The sequence below is a fragment of the Danio rerio genome, chromosome 16 (genome assembly GCF_049306965.1).
Source record: "Danio rerio strain Tuebingen ecotype United States chromosome 16, GRCz12tu, whole genome shotgun sequence".
Taxonomy (NCBI): Eukaryota; Metazoa; Chordata; class Actinopteri; order Cypriniformes; family Danionidae; genus Danio; species Danio rerio.
Window position 1 is genome coordinate 16996157 of NC_133191.1, and position 20233 is coordinate 17016389.

Below are 20233 nucleotides of genomic sequence, written 5' to 3' on the forward strand. Positions count from 1 at the left end.
AAGAAGTACACGAGGGTTTCGAGAACCTTTAAAATTCAAGAATAGAGCATTTGTACCTGCAGTTATAAACTGCTTGCTAATGTTTATTAATGTAGAGTTTATTTGCTAATGCTTAATAAATTATTCATAGTGTATATAGTTATTATAAAGTGTTACCGATATGTTTTTTTCCCCCCACTACCTAGCTTTTTCATTATGTGGTCATACTAAGTAATTGCTACACAAACAAGTAGCTTCCTTGTCCAAATATGCTTTGGGGACATTGTGTATATTAAATTATGTATATGAATCGCATGTCAATATATTCTGTGTTTGTGTGTCTGCCTCAGGAGAGCTCCGCTCCCTCTGTCCATGCGTGCTGGTCGCAGAGCTCTAGTTGATGACCTTTCTCAGGAGAACTCTGATTCTGAAGATCCAGGTGCTTCTCCCACACCGTCCAGCGGCCCACCGGGTACCCCCACACCCTCAGACAACGCCCTGGGCCCCCCTCCCCCGTACAGCCTTACAGATGCTGAATAAGAAGGGGCGAGATGGACAATTTTACTGGTTTAACTCGCATAGCTTTTGCAATCGTACCTATAATAGAACATCAGTGCAGTCACACATAACTTGAAACTAGTTGATGTGATTTATCGATTTTAAATGAACTGACAAATTAGCATGCAAGATGGAGAAAGATTATTGTACTATAGAAACCAAGTAAGCAGTGAGTAAGGACTGCAGAAGTGAAAATCACATTTCCCAGCATTCCTCGGGAAATGAAGTACTGTATATCGATGCAGTATATCAGGCTTGTTGTGGCAGAATTGTGATGGCCACCTCAAGCTCGATTTCAATCAATTTAAAGCCATGTGTTTAGGTGAAATTTGCATGTGGGTGGCAATCAGAAGCCATCCGGGTTTACACAGATGATCCACAATCAGGCTAGAATGTGTCATCTGTGCTCGCACAAGCCATCAAATCCTCAAAGCACTGAGAAACTTTCTCTCTCTCACTCCTGAAACAATATCATGCTTAAAGACATTGAGAACTGAACAAGAATATCTCTTTGGTATTTTAAAATATCAGTGTTTTAACATTTTAGAGGTGGTAGTGTTACTTAATACATAGAAAATAATGCTTTTTGCTAAACGTGATTTGGCAGAGATGATGTTTACGGAAGCCCATTTTTCCCCTAGAGTAATAGAATAACAAAAGTAATTGGGGATTTATATCACAAATTTGCGTTATTATATCATCAGTGTTGTGATTTTACAACTCTCAGTTGTAAGAAACAAACTTTATATCTTTATCGTTCTCAATATCGTGACTGTATGTCACAAGTTTATTTCAGTTGTGACTTTAAGTCTCACCATTACAGCTTTTGCAGTATTGTAACTTTACATCTCAGAATTTTAATCATGCTAATTGCAACTTCACAATTGCGACAGTCCCAAAATTGTGATTTTATTACTTGAAATGCAAGTTTGCTTTTTGCAATTGTGACTTTATTACTGAGGGTGTGACTTTATATCTCACAGTTGCATATTTCCTTTTCAAAATTTTAATATTTACATCTCGTAGATATAGACTTGTTTGTCTTAAATGTGACTTTAGAACTCACAATTGTGACTTTCTCAGTAACCTCATTTTACAACTGCAAGTTTGTTTCTTGCAACTGTGACTTTATATCTCACTGTGTGAGTTTTTATATCGGAATTACTCTTTCTCTAAATGGTGATTTTAACTCTTGCAATTGGATGTTTGTTTCTCGCAATTGTGACTTTATAACATACAGTGTGACTATATCTCACAATCACACCTTTCTAAGTGTAGTAATTTGACACGTTCCAATTTAAGGGTTTGTTCTTGCTATTTGCGGCTCAGAGTGTGACTTTATATCTCACAGTTGTGACATTCTCAATATTGTAATTTTACATCTTTGAATCTCTTGCAGTAATAGCTCTAACTTGTAGTGTAACTTTATATCTCATCATTGCCACCTTGCTTTTCAATATTGTGATTTTCCATCTAACAAATATAAGGAAGCATTTACACTAGTGCATTTTTGTTTTTAAAATTGCATTTTAGATCCAGACTGGTGTTTTCATTGCAATTTTAATCTCCATCCATGCTATATATATACAAATATATATATTGCTGCTTGTTCAAACTACTTATTTAAAGTGATCTGAAACAAAACAGTTATTTAGATTATTTGCGACAATTAAAAGTGTTTTCACACTAGTTTTGGTCCGCACCCGGATTAATTTGACATAAGAGTATGGTACTTTTAGCTAGTGTGAACGCTGTTTTCTGAATGTACGTACTTTTTTAACGGCTGAGTAGTATGTTTAAATTCAAATACAGTTCCTACTGGGTAGTAGGCAGTTTCGGACCAAGTCAATTTGAACACAAACCAGGCAAGGAGGAACAATCGAACTTGGGTTCAGACCAGGCAGTGTGAAAGCGCTTTTAATTGTTTTTTGTTGCTTAAAATGTTAAATCCACTTACATTTATCAAGTTAATTTAGGGCGCTTTTACACCAGTGGATCGATTCTTTTGTTCCAAAACAGGGATTAAAATTGTTACAATGTTGCTCTTTGTTCTTGGTGTGGTGCGGTTCGCTTTCACACATTGAAGTTTCTAAACGAACCACAAGAGCTAAAACAAGTCACGTGCGAGTAAACATTATAGGCTTTTACATGAAACGCTCATTTACCGGTAGGAATGACCTCCCGCCCTACTCATAATTCTCTCTCCATATAGCTGTATATACGCCTATGACATACCCATGATACACTGTGATAAAGCTGAGCTCAGATCGTATCGCTTTCTCACTACAATCGATCTGCTCCAGAGTTTGTTTCAATCGAGCCGAGATCATCTTATTCATGGACTGATTGATTTGGTGTGGATCCGAGCACGATTGCTGGATTCACATATGTCAAACAAGCCTCACTTACTGGGCAAATGAGACCAAAAATCACCCTTAATTGATATGTGTTGGGACAACATGAATCAAATGTGTTGAACCCTATATTTATTACAATGTATGTTATGTGATAAAAGCTTGACCAATGAGAGAATGATATGCAATCAGGAAGCGATTGTTGGTAGCCACACCTCCATTTTCAAAGTTGTGCATTTCAGTCTGTCTATCCACTTAAGTCTTGACGTGTGGAATACTGTTTCCAGGTTCAAGCGGCTACTCATTTGAATTGAAAAAATTTTTGCTTATTACCACTTTTTAGTCATATTACACATTAACGTGAATTTTATATAAAACACAGACACCAATATTTTAACAATTTATTAAAAAAATAATCACTATCTGGCCAGAAGATATTAGACATGGTAAAATTGCGATCGTGATTTTCGAAAGTATTACAGTCCTTGTAAACATTTATTATTACCATTTGTTAAGTCTCCCCTTGATATAGTGCTTGGACCCAGATGCCCCTTTGCATGACGTCACACTTAACAAGCAGATACTGAAATGAAACACCAGATTTTCAAATAAAAATCTTTAGAAAAATCCCTTTTTAATCTTTAGTTTTTTTTTTAAATGCTTAATTTTCAACGATGTCAAGAGTAGTGTGGATGAAACAATGGCATAACTAACGAAACATACGCGTTTTAAAATGAAAACGCACTAGTGTAAATGGCACCAAAGTTTGTTCCTTGGATTTGTAACTTTATACATGAAAGTGTGAATAATATCTCTCTATTACAACGTTCTCAGTTTTGTGACTATACACTCACTGGCTATTTTATTAGGTACAACTTACCGGGTTGGACCCCCTTTTGCCTTCAGAACTGCCCTAATCCTTTGTGGCATAGACTCAACAAGATACTGGAAATATTCTTCAGAGACTTTGGTCCATATTGACATAATAGTATCACGCTGTTGCTGCAGATTTGTCAGCTGCACATGCATAATACGAATCTCCCGTTCCAACACATCCCAAAGGTGCTCTACTGGATTGAGCTCTGGTGACTGGGGAGCCATTTGAGTACAGTGAACACATTGTCATGTTTAAAAAACCAGTCTGAGATGATTCAGACTTTATGACATGGCACGTTATCTTGCTGGAAGTAGCCATCATGATGGGTACACTGTGGTCATAAAGGGATGGACATGGCCAGCAACAATACTCAGGTAGGCTGTGGTGTTGACACGATGCTCAATTGGTACTAATGGGCCCAAAGTGTGCCAAGGAAATACCTCGGTTGTAACGAGTGGTTATTTGAGTTACTGTTTGCCTTTCTAACCAATCTGGCCATTCTCCTCTGACCTCTGGCATCAACAAGGCATTAGCGCCCACAGAACTGCAGCTCACTGCCATTCTCTGTAAACCCTGGAGATGGTTGTGCGTGAAAATCCTAGTAGATCAGCAGTTTCTGAAATACTCAGACCAGCCTGTCTTGCACCATTGTTCAAAGTCACTTAAATCACCTTTCATCCCCATTCTGACGCTCGGTTTAAACAGCAGCAGATAGTTTTGACCATGTCTGGATGCCTAAATGCATTGAGTTGTTGCCATGCAATTGACTGATTAGAAACTTGCGTTAACAAGCAGTTGGACAGGTATACCTAATAAAGTGGCCAGTGAGTGTACATGCAGCAACCGCAGGTTTGTTTCAGCTAATATTAGACAGTTTAACTATCTCACAATTGCAACTTTCTTTCCCGATATTGTGACTGTTTCTGTGACTTTATAATTCACTATGTGACCTTATATGTTAAAACAAGACCTATATCGTGCAGTGTGACTTAACATCTCAGCTTTATATCACACAGTGCAACTTTTAAACTTTCATCTCACAGTTACTTTTACATTTTTTTACTCTGAGGTAAAAAGCGGGCTTCCATATGACAGGCGACACGCACAAAGCTATGATTGTATCAAATGAAAAGTGAGAAAGAGAAAATAGCTTTTGTATTAAATTAATATATGCTACAAATTTGAGCTGTCCATTTACATCTTAGCCATAACTTGACCATAAGAAAAGAATGGGGATACAGAAAATAAATGATTAAAAAGCAGCCAAAGCTGACAGATTTCACCTCCATATAGATTTAGCAGTAACAATTCTTAGATATTTGATATATATACCTGCTTCGATCTCATTCGGACTTTAGTATTCAGTTCAACTCCCTATTAAGTTTAGGGTATCTGTGCCGCAGATCGCATACCCTTTTAGATACTGTGCGTAGATAGATAGTTGGCTTTAAAGGGATGCTTTGGTTGGTAGTGATATACAGTAGGTAGTTAGGATTTCTTAATTTACGTCTTAACACGACAGCTCCAGTTTCAGACTACTGACTTGTTATTTTTATCAAGACAATTCCAGTGTGCAGTCTTTATTTATTTCGTTTATTTTTTTTTTTATTGTTTGTGTCAGCACATAGAGATGTCATGGTTATTTGTATAGTTTGAAATGTAAGTACAAACAAGGCAAAATTTTGAGGGTAATGATGGCTTTATATGTTATCAGTAACACCGGATATCATCATTTCATCTTTTAAGCTACAATGGGGCTCAGATATTCATATATTAAACACATTTTACACAAATAACATATCTGCAAGTGTATTTGAGACGGTTTTAACACCAAACAAGTCTGAAATCAGTTTTATGACGTGTTTCAAAGATGTGAACGTATGATATTTTGCCTGTTTTGGTTCCCGAGGGGTTGAAGGCTGCTAGTTTTTCTTTAATTATCTCATTTTATCAATGTATTTTTTTGTATCAAAGAAACATACTGTATTTTTGTTTGTTTGTTTGTTCATTTTTGAATATGGTAAATATTTATGGATCCAAGCTTTTATGTTGAAACACAATCTGGGGCATATGGATGACTTAAAGGGACATTATTCTAACTGTATGCATGTCAACAGTGCCTGCAGTATCTGCCGAATATACAAAATGGACACCATTGGAAAAATCAGGCTAAATAATAAGAGCGAGGTCTGGAATTTGATAAATAAATTGCAATATTAGGTCTCCCTGAACAGCAATCTGGCTCAGACATCCTTCTCAAAGATGCTTTTTCGTTTGTTTTGCACACAGAAAGTTGATAGGATGATTTTTGGGGACTTTTGAAAGGTACTTCACCAAGTCAAATGAAAGCGATCTGGGTGTGTGTATCTATTATGTTAATTGAAAGATATTGTGTGGTCATGCACGTTTTGATACGCTGCATCAGGCTTACACACACTTGTTTTAATCTAACAGTGTTGAACTGTGAATAATAATCGTTTGTCACCATTAAGTATTAGAACATGTTTAAGATCTGTTCTGTCTGTGAACTTGCAGTTGATTCACTGAAGGCTGTTATTACTACACAGTACCTATAAATCGGGAAGCAGGGTTTTCGTGTCAGATTCCATTGTACGTAAAATGTTTGTAATAGATTGTGTAATCACATTTTTTATTCTGTGTTATAATTCAAAAATTAAGTACGTTTTAATTGCTGATCTTTAGAATCAATATGGAATTGTATGTAGTTGCTGACTGAAAGCGAGGAAACCTTGCTGTTAAAGACTAAAGGATCACACACAAAAGCCAAAAGACTCAAGCCTTGAACAACATATACTGTTATTCTACTCATTTGTCCATGTTAGATCATATTCCTGATATTTGTAAATTATTATAAATTGTAATAATTTATCATTTCTTTCTAAAGTCTTTCAAGCAACTCAGAATTGCTGTTTTGTCACTTATAAATATACACAATAATTTGTACAATTAACAGATTTGGAGAGCTGTTCAAACCTAGAAAAACTCAACTAGAAGTGGATTTGCATTAAAAAAAACAATCCAAATAGTGTAGCTTAATAAATGGGAATTTAATGGTACTAAATCTGTGTTGTATAACGCAGTTTTAAATCAGTGTGAAATGAATACACAATAGTACAGAATGTGTAGAGAACTGAAAGCTCTTGGAGAGATACATGTTTGTATCTGAAGTGTTTCTGAACAGGATTGTGTGCTTTTTTTTTGCATTTGTGGAACTTGAATTTTTAACCATGTTGTTTATTTAATCTTTTGCTTTATTTTGCTATAATGACAAAATGAGACTGGGGTGACTTTTAATATACCATTGGTTTTAAAATCAGTGTGGTTTATTTTTACACTAACACACCATCACTAATGAACCATCATCCACATAAAAGTGATCAGATTATTTACCAAATATTAGCATAAAATGGATATATAAACTGAATTTGAAATAAGAGTTTACATTTGAAATAAGTGTTTTACAGTTCTCAAGGTATAAGAGCTGTCACTTTTCAAAAGGTATATTTGTACTTACTGGTACCTCAAAGGTATATATTAGTATCTAAAACTTTCAAGTGGAACACATTCGTACTTTTTAGGTACTGAAATGAGAGGTATTAAATTAAGGTATTAGGTAAATCCCATGTGCTTTATTCAGTGTTAAATGCTAACAATGTGAGTTACATGACATTTATTGTCACACTACTGAAAGAAGCAGCAGATAGTTCAACTGAGATCCTGAAAATAAAATAAACCATTTAAAATTGAACTTTAAAATTTAATACCAACTCAGGGTTTCAGCATGTACATTTATTAATGATAAAGAGGTTTGATATGTATGAATTAGATTATAAACCTTACCATTTCGTGAGTGGGTGCATATTCTGTGCTACTGAATGGCTATATTTAAATGGCATGTTTTGTCTGGTGCAAACAGCCAGGGTAGATGTCAGCTGTGGCAGGTTAGACAGACACTCCCACTAGCCACTTTGGAGATCACCTTAAAGCTGCGGTCACACTAGAGTTTGTGTGTGCGAAATTTTGTCGTGCGGAGCTGCGAAAAGGGGCGGGATTAAACAAGATTATTAGACATTAAATAAAGGGAGCGATTGCACCATGTTTTAAATTTCTGTCCAAAGAGGTCATGTTTTGATCCTCGATTGGTCTCACACAGTCAAGTGATGCGATTTCACAGGTTGGAGTTCACCTAGCTTGAACTTTGCACTGCAACAACCTGCGAAATTTGACGCATGACCCTGCGTTTCCGGTCACTTGACTGCGACCAATCGAGGATCAAAACATGACCTCTCTGGACAGAAATTTAAAACATAGAGCAATCGCTCGCTTTTAAAAATGTCTAATAAGCTTGTTTAATCCCATCCCTTTTCACAGCACCACACGACAGAATTTCACACACACAAACTCTAGTGTGATCGCAGCTTAAAGCTGCGGTCACACTGGGCTTTTCCTCCCATAGACTTCCATTCATATGCACGTGAATGTGTCAGACCAGAAACGCAGGGTCATGTATTACTTGACTTTTTGACACCAATCGAGGATCAAAACATGACATCTCTGGACAGAAATTTAAAACATGGAGCAATCGCTCGCTTTTTTAAGCATCTAATAATCTTGTTTAATCCCGCCGCTTTTCGCAGTGCCACACGACGTATCTGAAGAGCGCTTGGGCCATGTGCGTGTGATGTACCTAAAGAGCGGTAGGAGTGAGTTCCGCGTGACGTACCTATAGAGTGGTGGGGGCGTTTGATGTACCTGAAGAGCGGTGGGAGTGAGTTGCGCGCAACGTACCTGAAAATTGGCAGGAGTGAGTTGCGTGCGACGTACCTTAAGAGCCGTGGGGTTGAGTTGGGCCCGATGGAGACTTGGGAGACTTGGGATGTCTTTTAATGTCAAGACCTGCAAATAGCCCAATTGCTTATTACTGCAAATCATGTAGTGTGTTGTTTAAGACACATGGTTGCAACATAACCTACTCACCTAATGTTTATGTTCATAATATTTATATTATTTGCTTCCGGGTTCAAAATGTAACCCGGTATGCCGGTTCCACCAAGGTAACCCGGGGGACTTTTTTATTTAAACAAGAATGTTCACTTGGCATGTTTCTTAAATATCTGCAAACATTATCAACACAGGCTCATTTTTCCGGGAGCTACGTATTTTTGCAATTTTTGTTTTCGCAAGTCCGCGAGAGGTTGCTGTGTGTGCTTTTTCACATCTCAAATGACTCTCACCGAGTGCGGTTCGCGTCCGCACTGTTCTTGCGTAAACCCACCTAAGGCCGCTGTCGAACGACCATGTGTCTGTCTGTCTGACTGACTGAATGATTGATTGACTGGGCGACTGGCCAATCGGCTGACCCACCTTCCCTAAACCCAACCAGTTTAACCGATTGATCCGCCCACCCGCTTGCTTCCCTAAACCCAACCAACAATTTACAAAAGCCATATAGAAGGTAAGCAGTCAGTCGGTAAGCGTGAACAGAAGCGGCATCACACCGCCCCGTAGCGTTCACTTAAAAAATAAAAGGCAGCCAAAAGTACCTCCGTCTACATAATTCAAAGTCTCCAGAAATGTCCCCGGGGCTACATTTTCAGAATGAGCCTGGGTTTGCATATTATGGTATTTTTATGCTTTAGAAGAGTCAAAAACTTACATACAGCACCTTTAATACGAACCCTTTAGTTACAAATGTATACCTTTTGAAAAGGTATCAGCCCAGTGACAGCTCTCATGCCTTTATTTCTGAGTGTATTCTACATTTAAAAACAAAAAAAATAAACTAAAAACACACTTCAAATCAAATTTAATAGATATTTTGCATTATAAACCACTTAAAGCTTGCTTGATTATAACAAAATGTATGTACAGCATTAAATGCCTAAAATAGTTCTAAGAAACTTTTGCATTGCATTGGGCAGTTGCACTATTTGTCTTTTATTTGCCGATTTAAAATGTAAATTAATACATTCACATTTGTACATTTGATAACACAATAATAACATACTTTTTTAATGGCACTCAAATGCATATGTTACAGTACGCATACACTCTTTACATGACTTCATTATTTGTGATTATTCATTTTACAACACGGACAAGAACATTTCACAGAAATGATCATTTTAATAATCAAACATACATACATCAAAATTCATGAATGATGATCAGTAATTTCCAAATGTTTTACTCATATTTACTTCTTCTGCCACAATGTCATTGAACAACCAGTCATCATCTAGAGGCGGAGTCAGAATTGGAGTGGGCTGGATCTTATTGGACGTAGCAGGGAAAGATCTAGCCACCCCCTCAAAGTTTTCGAATTTTGAGTAAAAACACGTCTCTTCTTTATGATAACAAAAGCCTTCAGGGGAACAAACTGTGGGACACTGGACACTTAATCCACTCTGATTCTGTGCCACATTTTGATCTCTGACATCATCATCATCTTGAATTAAAATATACAGATCTTTTTCTGGTCTTGAATAGTTCTTATATGTGCCCTCTTGAGGCTGTTGTTCCCAGTTTTCACTAAGAATCCTTTTCGATTGAGAGCCCAGCTGATTCTCAAGTGTTGAGAACACGTGGGGGTTTAAAACAATATCATCCATGATGGACAAATCTGTAATCGAGTAGCTATCATCCTTTTCATTCATCTTTAAGCACGTTTCAACACAACCCAAATGGCTGTCTAGAGTGTTATTAAGGTTCATGGAGTAGATCATTTGATTGTGATGGAAACCATGTCCTTTTGGCTCTTCATTGCATAGTCTATCAGCATCAAATTCCTGGCCCAAACTGGCTGTGAAGTTGTTGGTTTCACTGCCAGAACCTGTTGGGTTCTCAAGGTCATATCCTGAATCCAGAGGATTTGGTATTAAGCTAGTCTTCTCTAAATCTTCTTCATTGTCAGCCAACCACTCAGCAATTTTATATTTAGGATTACCATTGTTGATCTGCAGAGCTTCATGATGGTTTGAACTAACCAGTAAGTCGAGCTCTTCCATAATATCCATTTGTAGATTCCCTACAATGGTTCCCTCTTGGGTTTGAACATCGTGTTCGGCGTCTATGAGCATCTGAACTTCCAAATCGCATGAGTCCAAAGACAATAGAGAAATCACTGGAGAAGGAGGGCACAGGTCAGGAACTTCAACCCCTGTGGGGAGCAGCTTCACGTCAGAGTATTTGGAGAGACATGGTTTTGAATACACTCTTGTTCTTTCAATACTTTCAATCCAGGAGGACACGCTGTCATCTAAGCTTGTTAAATCAGTAGATTCTGCCTGCTCTTCAAAGTCGTTGTCTTTCTCTATTAAGCTTCCAGTCTGGTTTTTCAAAGTGTTCTCAAAGCTATTGTTAAAGGACTTGTACTGGGAGAAACATTTATCAACCACACGGGTCTCCATTAGACTGTCCAATGTCCAGAGGTCACACGCATCCTTTCGTTGATCAGGAGGCCCTTCAGATTTGTCAGCATTCGTGAATGTTTCAGTTGCTGAAGAAAACAGAACAAGGAGTCATCAAACTTGTATCAGACCAGAACAAACCAGTTCTGAAACTTAAAAGTAAGACATTTTACCTCTTTTTGATGGTTTGGGCGATTGGTCTGTGACTTGTGTTGCAATGTGAGATGGTCTGGATGTCAAATGACTTGGGGGGTTTTCAATAGAAAATAAAACAGAAGCCAGCTGATGGTTCGCTGCCTCTATTTCCGCGAATTTCCTGCATAGAAACAGATATTCATTGTAATCTTTTCAGGCAGTTGGTTCTATGACATTTATTAAAAATGTGAAGTGTCGATGAGCTTCCTTTGGTGGACTAGATCTGCTGCATGACTAAAGGCTACTGCTGTAACAAACATTGAGCAAAAGACAAATACACACAGAGTTAGAGATTCTGTAGAGTCTCAAAAATTTGACTCTGGGTAAAGTGCTCATCATTGTCCAGCTGTCCAATTACAGTGAGGGGTGGCAGGAAAAATACCACAGTACATCAAAAAGAGCAAAAAATAAAGGAGAATTTTATATTGTCATCGGTGGTGGTCAGCCTGGGGCCTTGGATTGAGAAGCACTGCTCATACATGGGTCTCAAACTCGACTCCTGAAGGGCCACAGCTCTGCACAGTTTAGCTCCAACCCTAATCAAACAAAGCTGATTCAACTGATCAAGATGTTCAAGACTACGAGACACTACTAGATTAGCTATGTTTGATTAGGGTTAGAGCAAAACTGTGCAGAGCTGCGGCCCTCCAGGAATTGAGTTGGAGACATATGCTACAGATATACAGAGACTACAGAAATGATCTGTAAAGTCAGGTAACAGTACTGCAAATATTGTGTCTCATCCCTGCAGGCACAGGACGTCGACATAATGTCATATTGATGTTGTACCCCTACATTCCCCAATGTCATGGGGACGTTGGACTTAGTAAAATGAAAATAAAAATCGGGTTGAAGTCAGGGCTGACGTCAATGTCCAACCTAAAATCAACTAAATATCAAGAATCAAGTCTAAATCTCCTTGATTTGATTGGCAATTGTTATGTGAACATACAATGGCCATGATTCAAGCATGCTCAATGGTTGTCAAAAATGGTCTTTGGTCAAAAATGACCACATGAAGAAATGAATGGGAAATATGCAAAAATATTGAACATTCAGAAAAGATTTAGTTTCCAAAAATATAAATCCACCATGATGCTGAAAAAAAGTGCTCAGCAGTAAAGAGATGACACACTTGAACACTGAGACACACTCATCAACTTATACCCACACACCTATGAATCAGAAAAAAGTCTGACAATTTCATTCATTCATTTTATTTTATTTTTGGCTCAGTCCCTTTATTAATCAGGGGTCGCCACTGTAGAATGAACCGCCAACTTATCCAGCATATGTTTTACGAAGCGGATGCCCTTCACCAGGCAACACCCATACAGTTTGATAACTTGTGCAAGAAAATGTTAGAATTCAGTCATAATTGAAAAATCAGCACATAGTCTTGATAGACACACACAACCACACACACTTGTGGTCATCGAGGTCAAAAATTAACATTGAGAGAATGTTTTGTTTACGCTATCAACAAATCTACCATGATGCTGAAAAAAAGTTCACAGGAGTGAAGGGGTGACACTCTATAGAGGTGCAAAATACACACACACAAAGATTAACATACAGCATATTATAAAATTTTAAGGCTTTTGTGTAGTCTCTAAAGCAATATATACAGTTTCTGTAATATAAAAATTAAAAGACTTCCAATCACCTTTTCAAACAAACAATGGCTAAAACTTTTCAAAGAGAAGTTATTTAGATTGTCTACATGCCCGTAGCCAGGGGAGTTTGGGGTGGTTTCAAAGACTCACCCCTCAATGACAAAGGTCAAGAATTTGTCCCATGCATGCTCATTTGTCCTATTTTGACTATTCATAAATAGTGAAAAATAACCCATCAAAAAAAGGTATTAGGACCAAGTGGAATCCGCTGCTGGCTGTCGCTTCAGCTAATCAGTTTTGGCCAATGCACACAATTTATTTTCATGAGTCCATCATCCAGCTGTGCAAGAAAACATAGCATACAATCTGACGTAAGTGAAGTTATCTTCTGCTACTGTATTGTTTTTAAAGAAAATATTTTACAAGTAACTTTTATTCTCAATCTTGGACCTTATTCTTGAAACAAAAAGTTACCAATAAAAAAGTGTGAAGCACCAAAAGCGACCAATAATAAAATTATTTTCAATACTATTTTGCCGATTATTGTAATCTTTGATTTTTTAAATGAACCGTTTTTGGTTATGATGACTATACATTCGGCGAGGCAGTGGCGCAGTAGGTAGTGCTGTCGCCTCACAGCAAGAAGGTCACTGGGTCACTGGTTCGAACCTCGGCTCAGTTGGCGTTTCTGTGTGGTACAGGTGAATTGGGTAGGCTAAATTGTCTGTAGTGTATGTGTGTGTGTGTGGATGTTTCCCAGAGATGGGTTGCGGCTGGAAGGGCATCCGCTGTGTGAAAACTTGCTGGATAAGTTGGCGGTTCATTCCGCTGTGGCGACCCCGGATTAATAACTAAGCCGACAAGAAAATGAATGAATGAATGAATGACCATGCATTCTATTTCAGATAAAATAGTGCTTATGCCACTAAAATGCGTTATTTAAAGCTCATAATTAAATAGTCTTAATGAGGTAAAAAGGTCAACTTTTTTGGGAAAAAAGGCTACAGGTCTATTCTAAATTTATTTTCCAAATTCACAATTTCTTAGTAATGACTAAACAAATGAGTAATCTCCAAGCAGCTTTGTAGAAATATTATTATTAGAACCCAGTGGTTACACCATGTCATTACATGTTTTTATGATTTATATTTTTACAACCAGGTGGTACTAAACTGCTAAATTACAAATATTGCATAGATTTTGATAGGGAGTAAATGGATGTTAATAAGCCCTTTCACACATACAGACCTTTCTGGAAAATTACCGGCAATTTTCCGGAAAGGCCTGTATGTGTGAACAGGCCCTTTTCGAAAATACCGGTAAATTCGTTCAGGCTATTTTCCGGAAAGAGAAGTTGTAACATTATGTGTAACTTGCCGGAATGGAGCATGTGCACGTCTAGAACGAGCTGACGTGAAACGTCTACTTTAGCAAATTAGAACAGACAGACGCATTCATGTTCGCATGGTTAATGAAAATAAATGCCTTTGGATATTTTCCGAGACACATTTAGCAGCTAGATGTTAGTCAGATAAAGTTTATATGTTCCTTCCTAATGCCAACTGTGTAAATAATTATCGATAAGATTCTTATGATAAGCTGTTGTTTGTTTACCCTCAAGCTCTGCTTCCTACAGTTGCAGAAGCAGCCCGTGAGCGCCAGCACACACACACAAATCATGTTGATCTTGACATGCGAAAGTGTTTCTCTATATTTTCATCGAAGTTGTTCACAATACTGATCCATTCACAGAGTTTGTAATGTAGTCAAATGTTTACAAATACAAGCCCATCCTTTAAGAGCTAATTTCTGGTTAATGATGACAGAATTTGCCGGTATTTTGGAATGGATGTGTGAACGGTCTTTTCCAAAAAAAAAAATTAGTAACGTCCTCGCCTGTGTTAACACCGTTTTTTTTTTTATTTACTGGTAAAGTCGTTCCGGAAATGTTCCGGGTATTTACCGGTATCACTGTGTGAAAGGGACTAATGATTGCATAAATATTAATTACTACAACAAAACTCTCTCAGAATTAAAAATTTAATAGAAAAAAAAAACATTAATTCTTCACTGGTTGCTTCAAGTTATTTAAAAGCTCCTTACAGACAATTGCTGAAGATTTAGCACAAAACCCACACAGATGCTGACAAAACCAATAAACACAATTTATTACACATTGTTACACACAATAGTTTATTACACAATTGGTTAAAAATGACACCTTATTTTGTGTATAGGTATTGAGGTCTCCATTTAGAATCTCTTTTCTTGTGTTCTGTTTATGTTTTATAGATATTAACCAGAACTCTACGGTGCGTTATTTATTTATATGTTTTAGGTAAAGCATATATTTAAAAAGTATAGCTTATTTCAGAACTGTTTAAATACATTTATTCATTTTCGTTTCGGCTTAGTCCCTTTATTAATCTGGAGTCGCCACAGCGAAAAAAAACGCCAACTTATCCAGCATATATTTGATGCAGCGAATGCCCTTCCGGCTGCAACCCATCACTGGGAAACATCCATACACACTCTTTCACATACACACACATACACATGGTCAATTTAGCCTACTCAATTCACCTATACCGCATGTCTTTGGACTGTGGGGGAAACGGAGCACACAGAGGAAACCCACGGGAACACTCAAACCAGCAACCGTCTTGGTGTCAGGCAATTGTGCTACTCACTGCACCACTGTGACGCCTTGTATAAATACATTTTCTCAATATTTAAGCAAATTTTCCTTAATTGTACAAATCAAACACTCAGTGTAGACACAGAAAAGCACAAAACATGTTGCCCTGCAACTTTGAATACAATTATTTTTTATATTTGTTTTTAAAATATCACACATCTGTTATTAAGATTATTAATAAGAAACCATTTTGAGCACCAAAGCAGCATTACAATGCATTCTGAGGGATCATGTAAGAATAAAGTCTGCTATAAATTTGTAGTATGACCTGTTTTGTTATAAAAAAGGGAAATCTTTATATAAAAATGTAATAATGTTTTACTCTATTCCTGTAATTATATGACCAATAAGGTTTACAATAAGGTTTCATTAGTTAATGTATTTTACTAACAATACGTGTACAGCGTTTATTAATCATAGTTCAACATTTACCAATGCATTATTAAAATCCAAATTCATGCATGCTAACATTAATGCACCGTGCGTTAACATGAACTAACAGCTTTATTTCCATTAACTAAGATTAATAAACATTCACAAATACTGTAATAAATGTATTGTGCATTGTTTGTTCATGTTAGTAAAGGCATTATAACTTTATTGTAAAGTGTTATCATTTTTTTAAATTAATGATTTTAAAAACTGGGTTAATAAGCATCACCCAGTACTTTCTTTAATAAGTAATATACTGTCAAATAAAGTGCAGCCAAAAACCTTTTTAACCACACCAAACTTTATATCTGCAGTAGAGTACAAATAACATACCTCTGTATCATGTTGTGTAGAAACCTGCGATGATTGACTTGTCGTTTTGAGGGTTTATTTTTTCGTGGTCTTTGTAAAGTTCTCATCATGTGACCTGCTGCTGAGGTCACAAAAGTAAAAAGATCTCGTCCCCATGGAACTCCATGCTCCAGCCCCGGTTCAAAGGTCAAAATACTGGATGGTCGCATTGCTCTGGGGGTAAAATGAGATAAAAATTCATGAGAATGAGTGAAAGACAAAAAAGCTTATTTGCTTAGATTTGCTTTTTATTTTAATTAGAAAAATTATACACGAAACAATTCATGGTTAAAATGGAGCAGGATGAAGCACATGCTTATTATTTCCCCCAGCCCATTATTCATTCATTCATTTATTCATTCATTCATTTATTTTCTTGTCGGCCTAGTCCCTTTATTAATCCAAGGGTCGCCACAGCAAAATGAACCGTCATTTTATCCAGCACGTTTTTACGCAATGGATGCCCTTTCAGCCGCAACTCTTTTCTGGGAAACATCCACACACACATTCACACACACTCACACACTAGAGACAATTTAGCCTACCCAATTCACCTGTACCGCGTGTCTTTGCACTGTGGGGGAAACTGGAGCACCCGGAGGAAACCCACGCGAATGCAGGGAGAACATGCAAACTCCACACTGAAACGCCAACTGAGCCGAGGCTCGAACCAGCGACCCAGTGACCTTCTTGCTGTGAGGTGACAGCTCTACCTACTGCGCCACTGCGTTGCCCCAGCCCTTTATCACACACATAATTGAATGAGAAGTTCACTTAATGGTGCTGTATTTAAGTGTTTGACTCCTCTAAAGCATACAAATACCATATTATGTTTGCAGATATTTAAGAAACATGCCAAGTGAACATTCTTGTTTATCTGAAAAATAAATGTTGAAGTTAGGTATTCTGCTTTGAAAATGGGCAAATAGGGCAGTCTGTTTTTATTTTTTTTATTTTTATTTATTTATTTTTAACCTGCCCAATCCCAGCTTACCAAATTAAAATTCAGCAATCTGAGTTGCCTTGTTGGAAAAACCCACTTTTCAGTCATTCAGTCAGGAACACTCTCAAAGCATGTGTCCGTGACCAAAATGCGACCTCCAGTGGACAGTGGCACACTCCAAAATGAAAAGCAGATTTCCACATAAGGGTTATTATTAGCAAATAATATAAATATTATGAACATAAGCATTAGGTGAGCATGTTACTTTGTAGCTGCATGTCCTAACAACACACTATGTGACGAGATTTGCAGTGAAAAGCAATTTGGCTGCACCAGACGAAACCCGACAGGAATTTAAATACAGCCATTCAAAAATACAGAATATGCACTCACTCACAAAATGGTAAGAATAATAATCTAATTAATACATACCTCTTTAACATTATTAAATATATATTCTGAATTGCTGAGTGTGTAACAGCTCTAAAGTTCAATTTCAAATTATTTATTTTCAAGATCTGAGGTGAACTATCTGCTGCTGCTTTCAGTAGTATGCCAATAAATGTGATGTAAAATGGCATTCAATCTCACATTGTTAGCATTTAACGCTGGATAAAGCACATGAGGTGTACCTGAGGTGATCACAGTTTATCCTGTTGTTCCCCTGTGAGAAATAGAAGCTGTTTCTACTATATCAATTCGTTTATGGTTAGAACAAAAATGTATTTTAATATGGAAATTGTTCCTTCTATTGCGTGCTGTTGCTTTTATTTAGAAACACGGTTTAAATCAGCCATTAGGCTTGAGACTTGCTGTTGGTCCTCAATGTGGCAAGAATGCAATACCTAGTTCAACCCTTGGGTGTTAAACTTACATACTGCACCTTTAACACTTGTGCACTGCTTAAATTTGCTATCCTTTTGTCATGTTAGGGATGATAACATCCACTGAATTAAACTGCTGTAAAAATGCATTAGATAAAAAAAAATCTTTTTTGTTTTGCATAAATCTGTTAATAAACCTCAGCCCTGATCAAAACTACAATTATTTTTTTTTTTAGAAAATTACAGGATTTTAACTCTTTAATTGCCAAGTTCACAAACAATGTCAATGATTTGGTGAAAAATATAAAAAAGTAATTTTGAACTAGATATTTTTTTATCACAGCCTTGGACATGTATAGTATTAGTAACAGCATTGGCTTTGATGCATTGTTAAATTTTCATATTTTCTCACTAATTTACCATTGTTAGCTGTTTTTGGCCTGGAAATGGGCCTGGGCACGGTTCAGATAGCATATACTGTAGTGCAAGTAGGCCCTAAGTAAAAAAACAGCCACCAACAGTAAATATTTTTTTTTTTTTTAACGCATCAAAGGCAACGTTATATAATGTCTTTGATAAAAGGTAAAATAATCCAGCTCTTAATAATTTTTTAGATTGAAAATATATCATCTTGTGTGTGGGTGTTTTTCTTTTTTTTTTTTTTTTGTTTACCAAATTAGTGACATCATTTATTGAATTTTTTTTTGCAAATAAAAAGTAGAAAGAAAAAAAATCTAATACATTTTTACAGCAGTTTAATTTAGTGGATGTTTTCATCCCTAACATAACCAAAGGGTAAATTTGGCCAGAGTTTATCCTTGAATCCTTTTTTAAACAAAGCATTTTCTCAAAATATATCAAAATATGATTTGTCTCCAAAAATCATTCTGCTACCGGTCACATGGAAAAAGTTATGGCCAAGTCAAGACACAAAATCACCCCAGAGTGGATGAAAACATCCTCAACAGTACATAAGGGGTAAATGTCACAATAACAGAGTTGACATGTGATTACTTTATATTATATTTTGCATAAAATAATGAGAGAAGAATAATGATATGCCTCAATGTCTTTCTCAAGTTTTCTGCCAGAGGAAGTGATAACATATGGAGCAGGTCACATGCTTTTTCTATCAGTGCTTTACAAATTGTTATGCCTTTTTATCCCCAATATAACAGAGATGACCAGATTGCAGGGACAGAATAATATCTACTTTTTCATAAATATTAAACCTAAATGTAAGATTCAAGGATCAGAGACAGCCCAAAATAGGTTAATATTTAATAAGTTAAATAATATAAGTTAATAACTTATTAATAAGTTAATATTTTCAAGACCAATGTCCCTAAATACATATGAAAACATTCATTCATTCATTCATTCATTCATTCATTCATTCATTCATTCATTCATTCATTTATTCAATCATTCCTTTTCTTTTCGGCTTAGTCCCTTTATTAATCAGTGGTTGCCACAGCAGAATGAATCGTTAACTTATACTGGCATATGTTTTACGCAGCGAATGCCCTTCCAGCTGCAACATATCACTGGGAAACACCCATACACTCTCATTCACACACATACACTACGGACAATTTAGCTTACTCAATTCACCTATAGCCGCATCAAGGTGGTGTAGTGGGTAGCACAATCGTCTCTAAGCAAGAAGGTTGCTGGTTCGAGCCCTGGCTGCATCAGTTGGCATTTCTGTGTGGTGTTTGTGTGTTCGCGTGGGGTTTCCCTCAGGTGTTTCGCTTTCCCCCCAGTTCAGAGACAGGCGGGTATAGGTGAATCAAATGAGCTAAACTGGCAATAGTGTATGTCTGTGAATGAGTGTGTATGGGCTTGGTTGGGGCCGGAAGGGCATCTTCTGCGTAAAACATAAGTTGGATAAGTTGGCGGTTCATTCCGCTGTATGAATGAATTCACCTATTGCGCTTGTCTTTGAACTTATGAGGGAAACTGGAGCACTGGGA

General features: G+C 36.9%; 2 protein-coding genes across 18 annotated transcripts in view; one reads left to right on the plus strand and one right to left on the minus strand.

Annotated features, from left to right (window-relative positions):
• The window catches only part of myh14 (myosin, heavy chain 14, non-muscle), a 93127-nt gene extending 86025 nt beyond the window's left edge, over nucleotides 1–7102 (plus strand). For all 11 annotated transcript variants that reach the window (XM_073925971.1, XM_073925974.1, XM_073925975.1 and 8 more), the window contains one exon: nucleotides 330–7102. In XM_073925971.1, the coding sequence (XP_073782072.1) occupies nucleotides 330–519 (190 nt within the window). In that variant the 3' untranslated portion in view covers nucleotides 520–7102. The remainder of the gene's footprint in view (nucleotides 1–329) is intronic.
• A 2595-nt stretch (nucleotides 7103–9697) lies between these two features.
• Nucleotides 9698–20233, minus strand: part of c16h19orf85 (chromosome 16 C19orf85 homolog) — a 32602-nt gene continuing 22066 nt past the window's right edge. For 4 of the 7 annotated variants that reach the window (XM_073925987.1, XM_073925983.1, XM_073925988.1 and 1 more), the window contains 3 exons: nucleotides 16473–16664; nucleotides 11372–11514; nucleotides 9698–11287 (listed from right to left, as the gene is read on the minus strand). In XM_073925987.1, the coding sequence (XP_073782088.1) occupies nucleotides 9957–11287; nucleotides 11372–11514; nucleotides 16473–16660 (1662 nt within the window). In that variant the 5' untranslated portion in view covers nucleotides 16661–16664 and the 3' untranslated portion in view covers nucleotides 9698–9956. Of the gene's footprint in view, nucleotides 11288–11371; nucleotides 11515–16472; nucleotides 16665–17050; nucleotides 17231–20233 lie in introns of all 7 variants that reach the window. The other 3 variants (XM_073925990.1, XM_073925985.1, XM_073925989.1) reach the window with 1 other exon arrangement.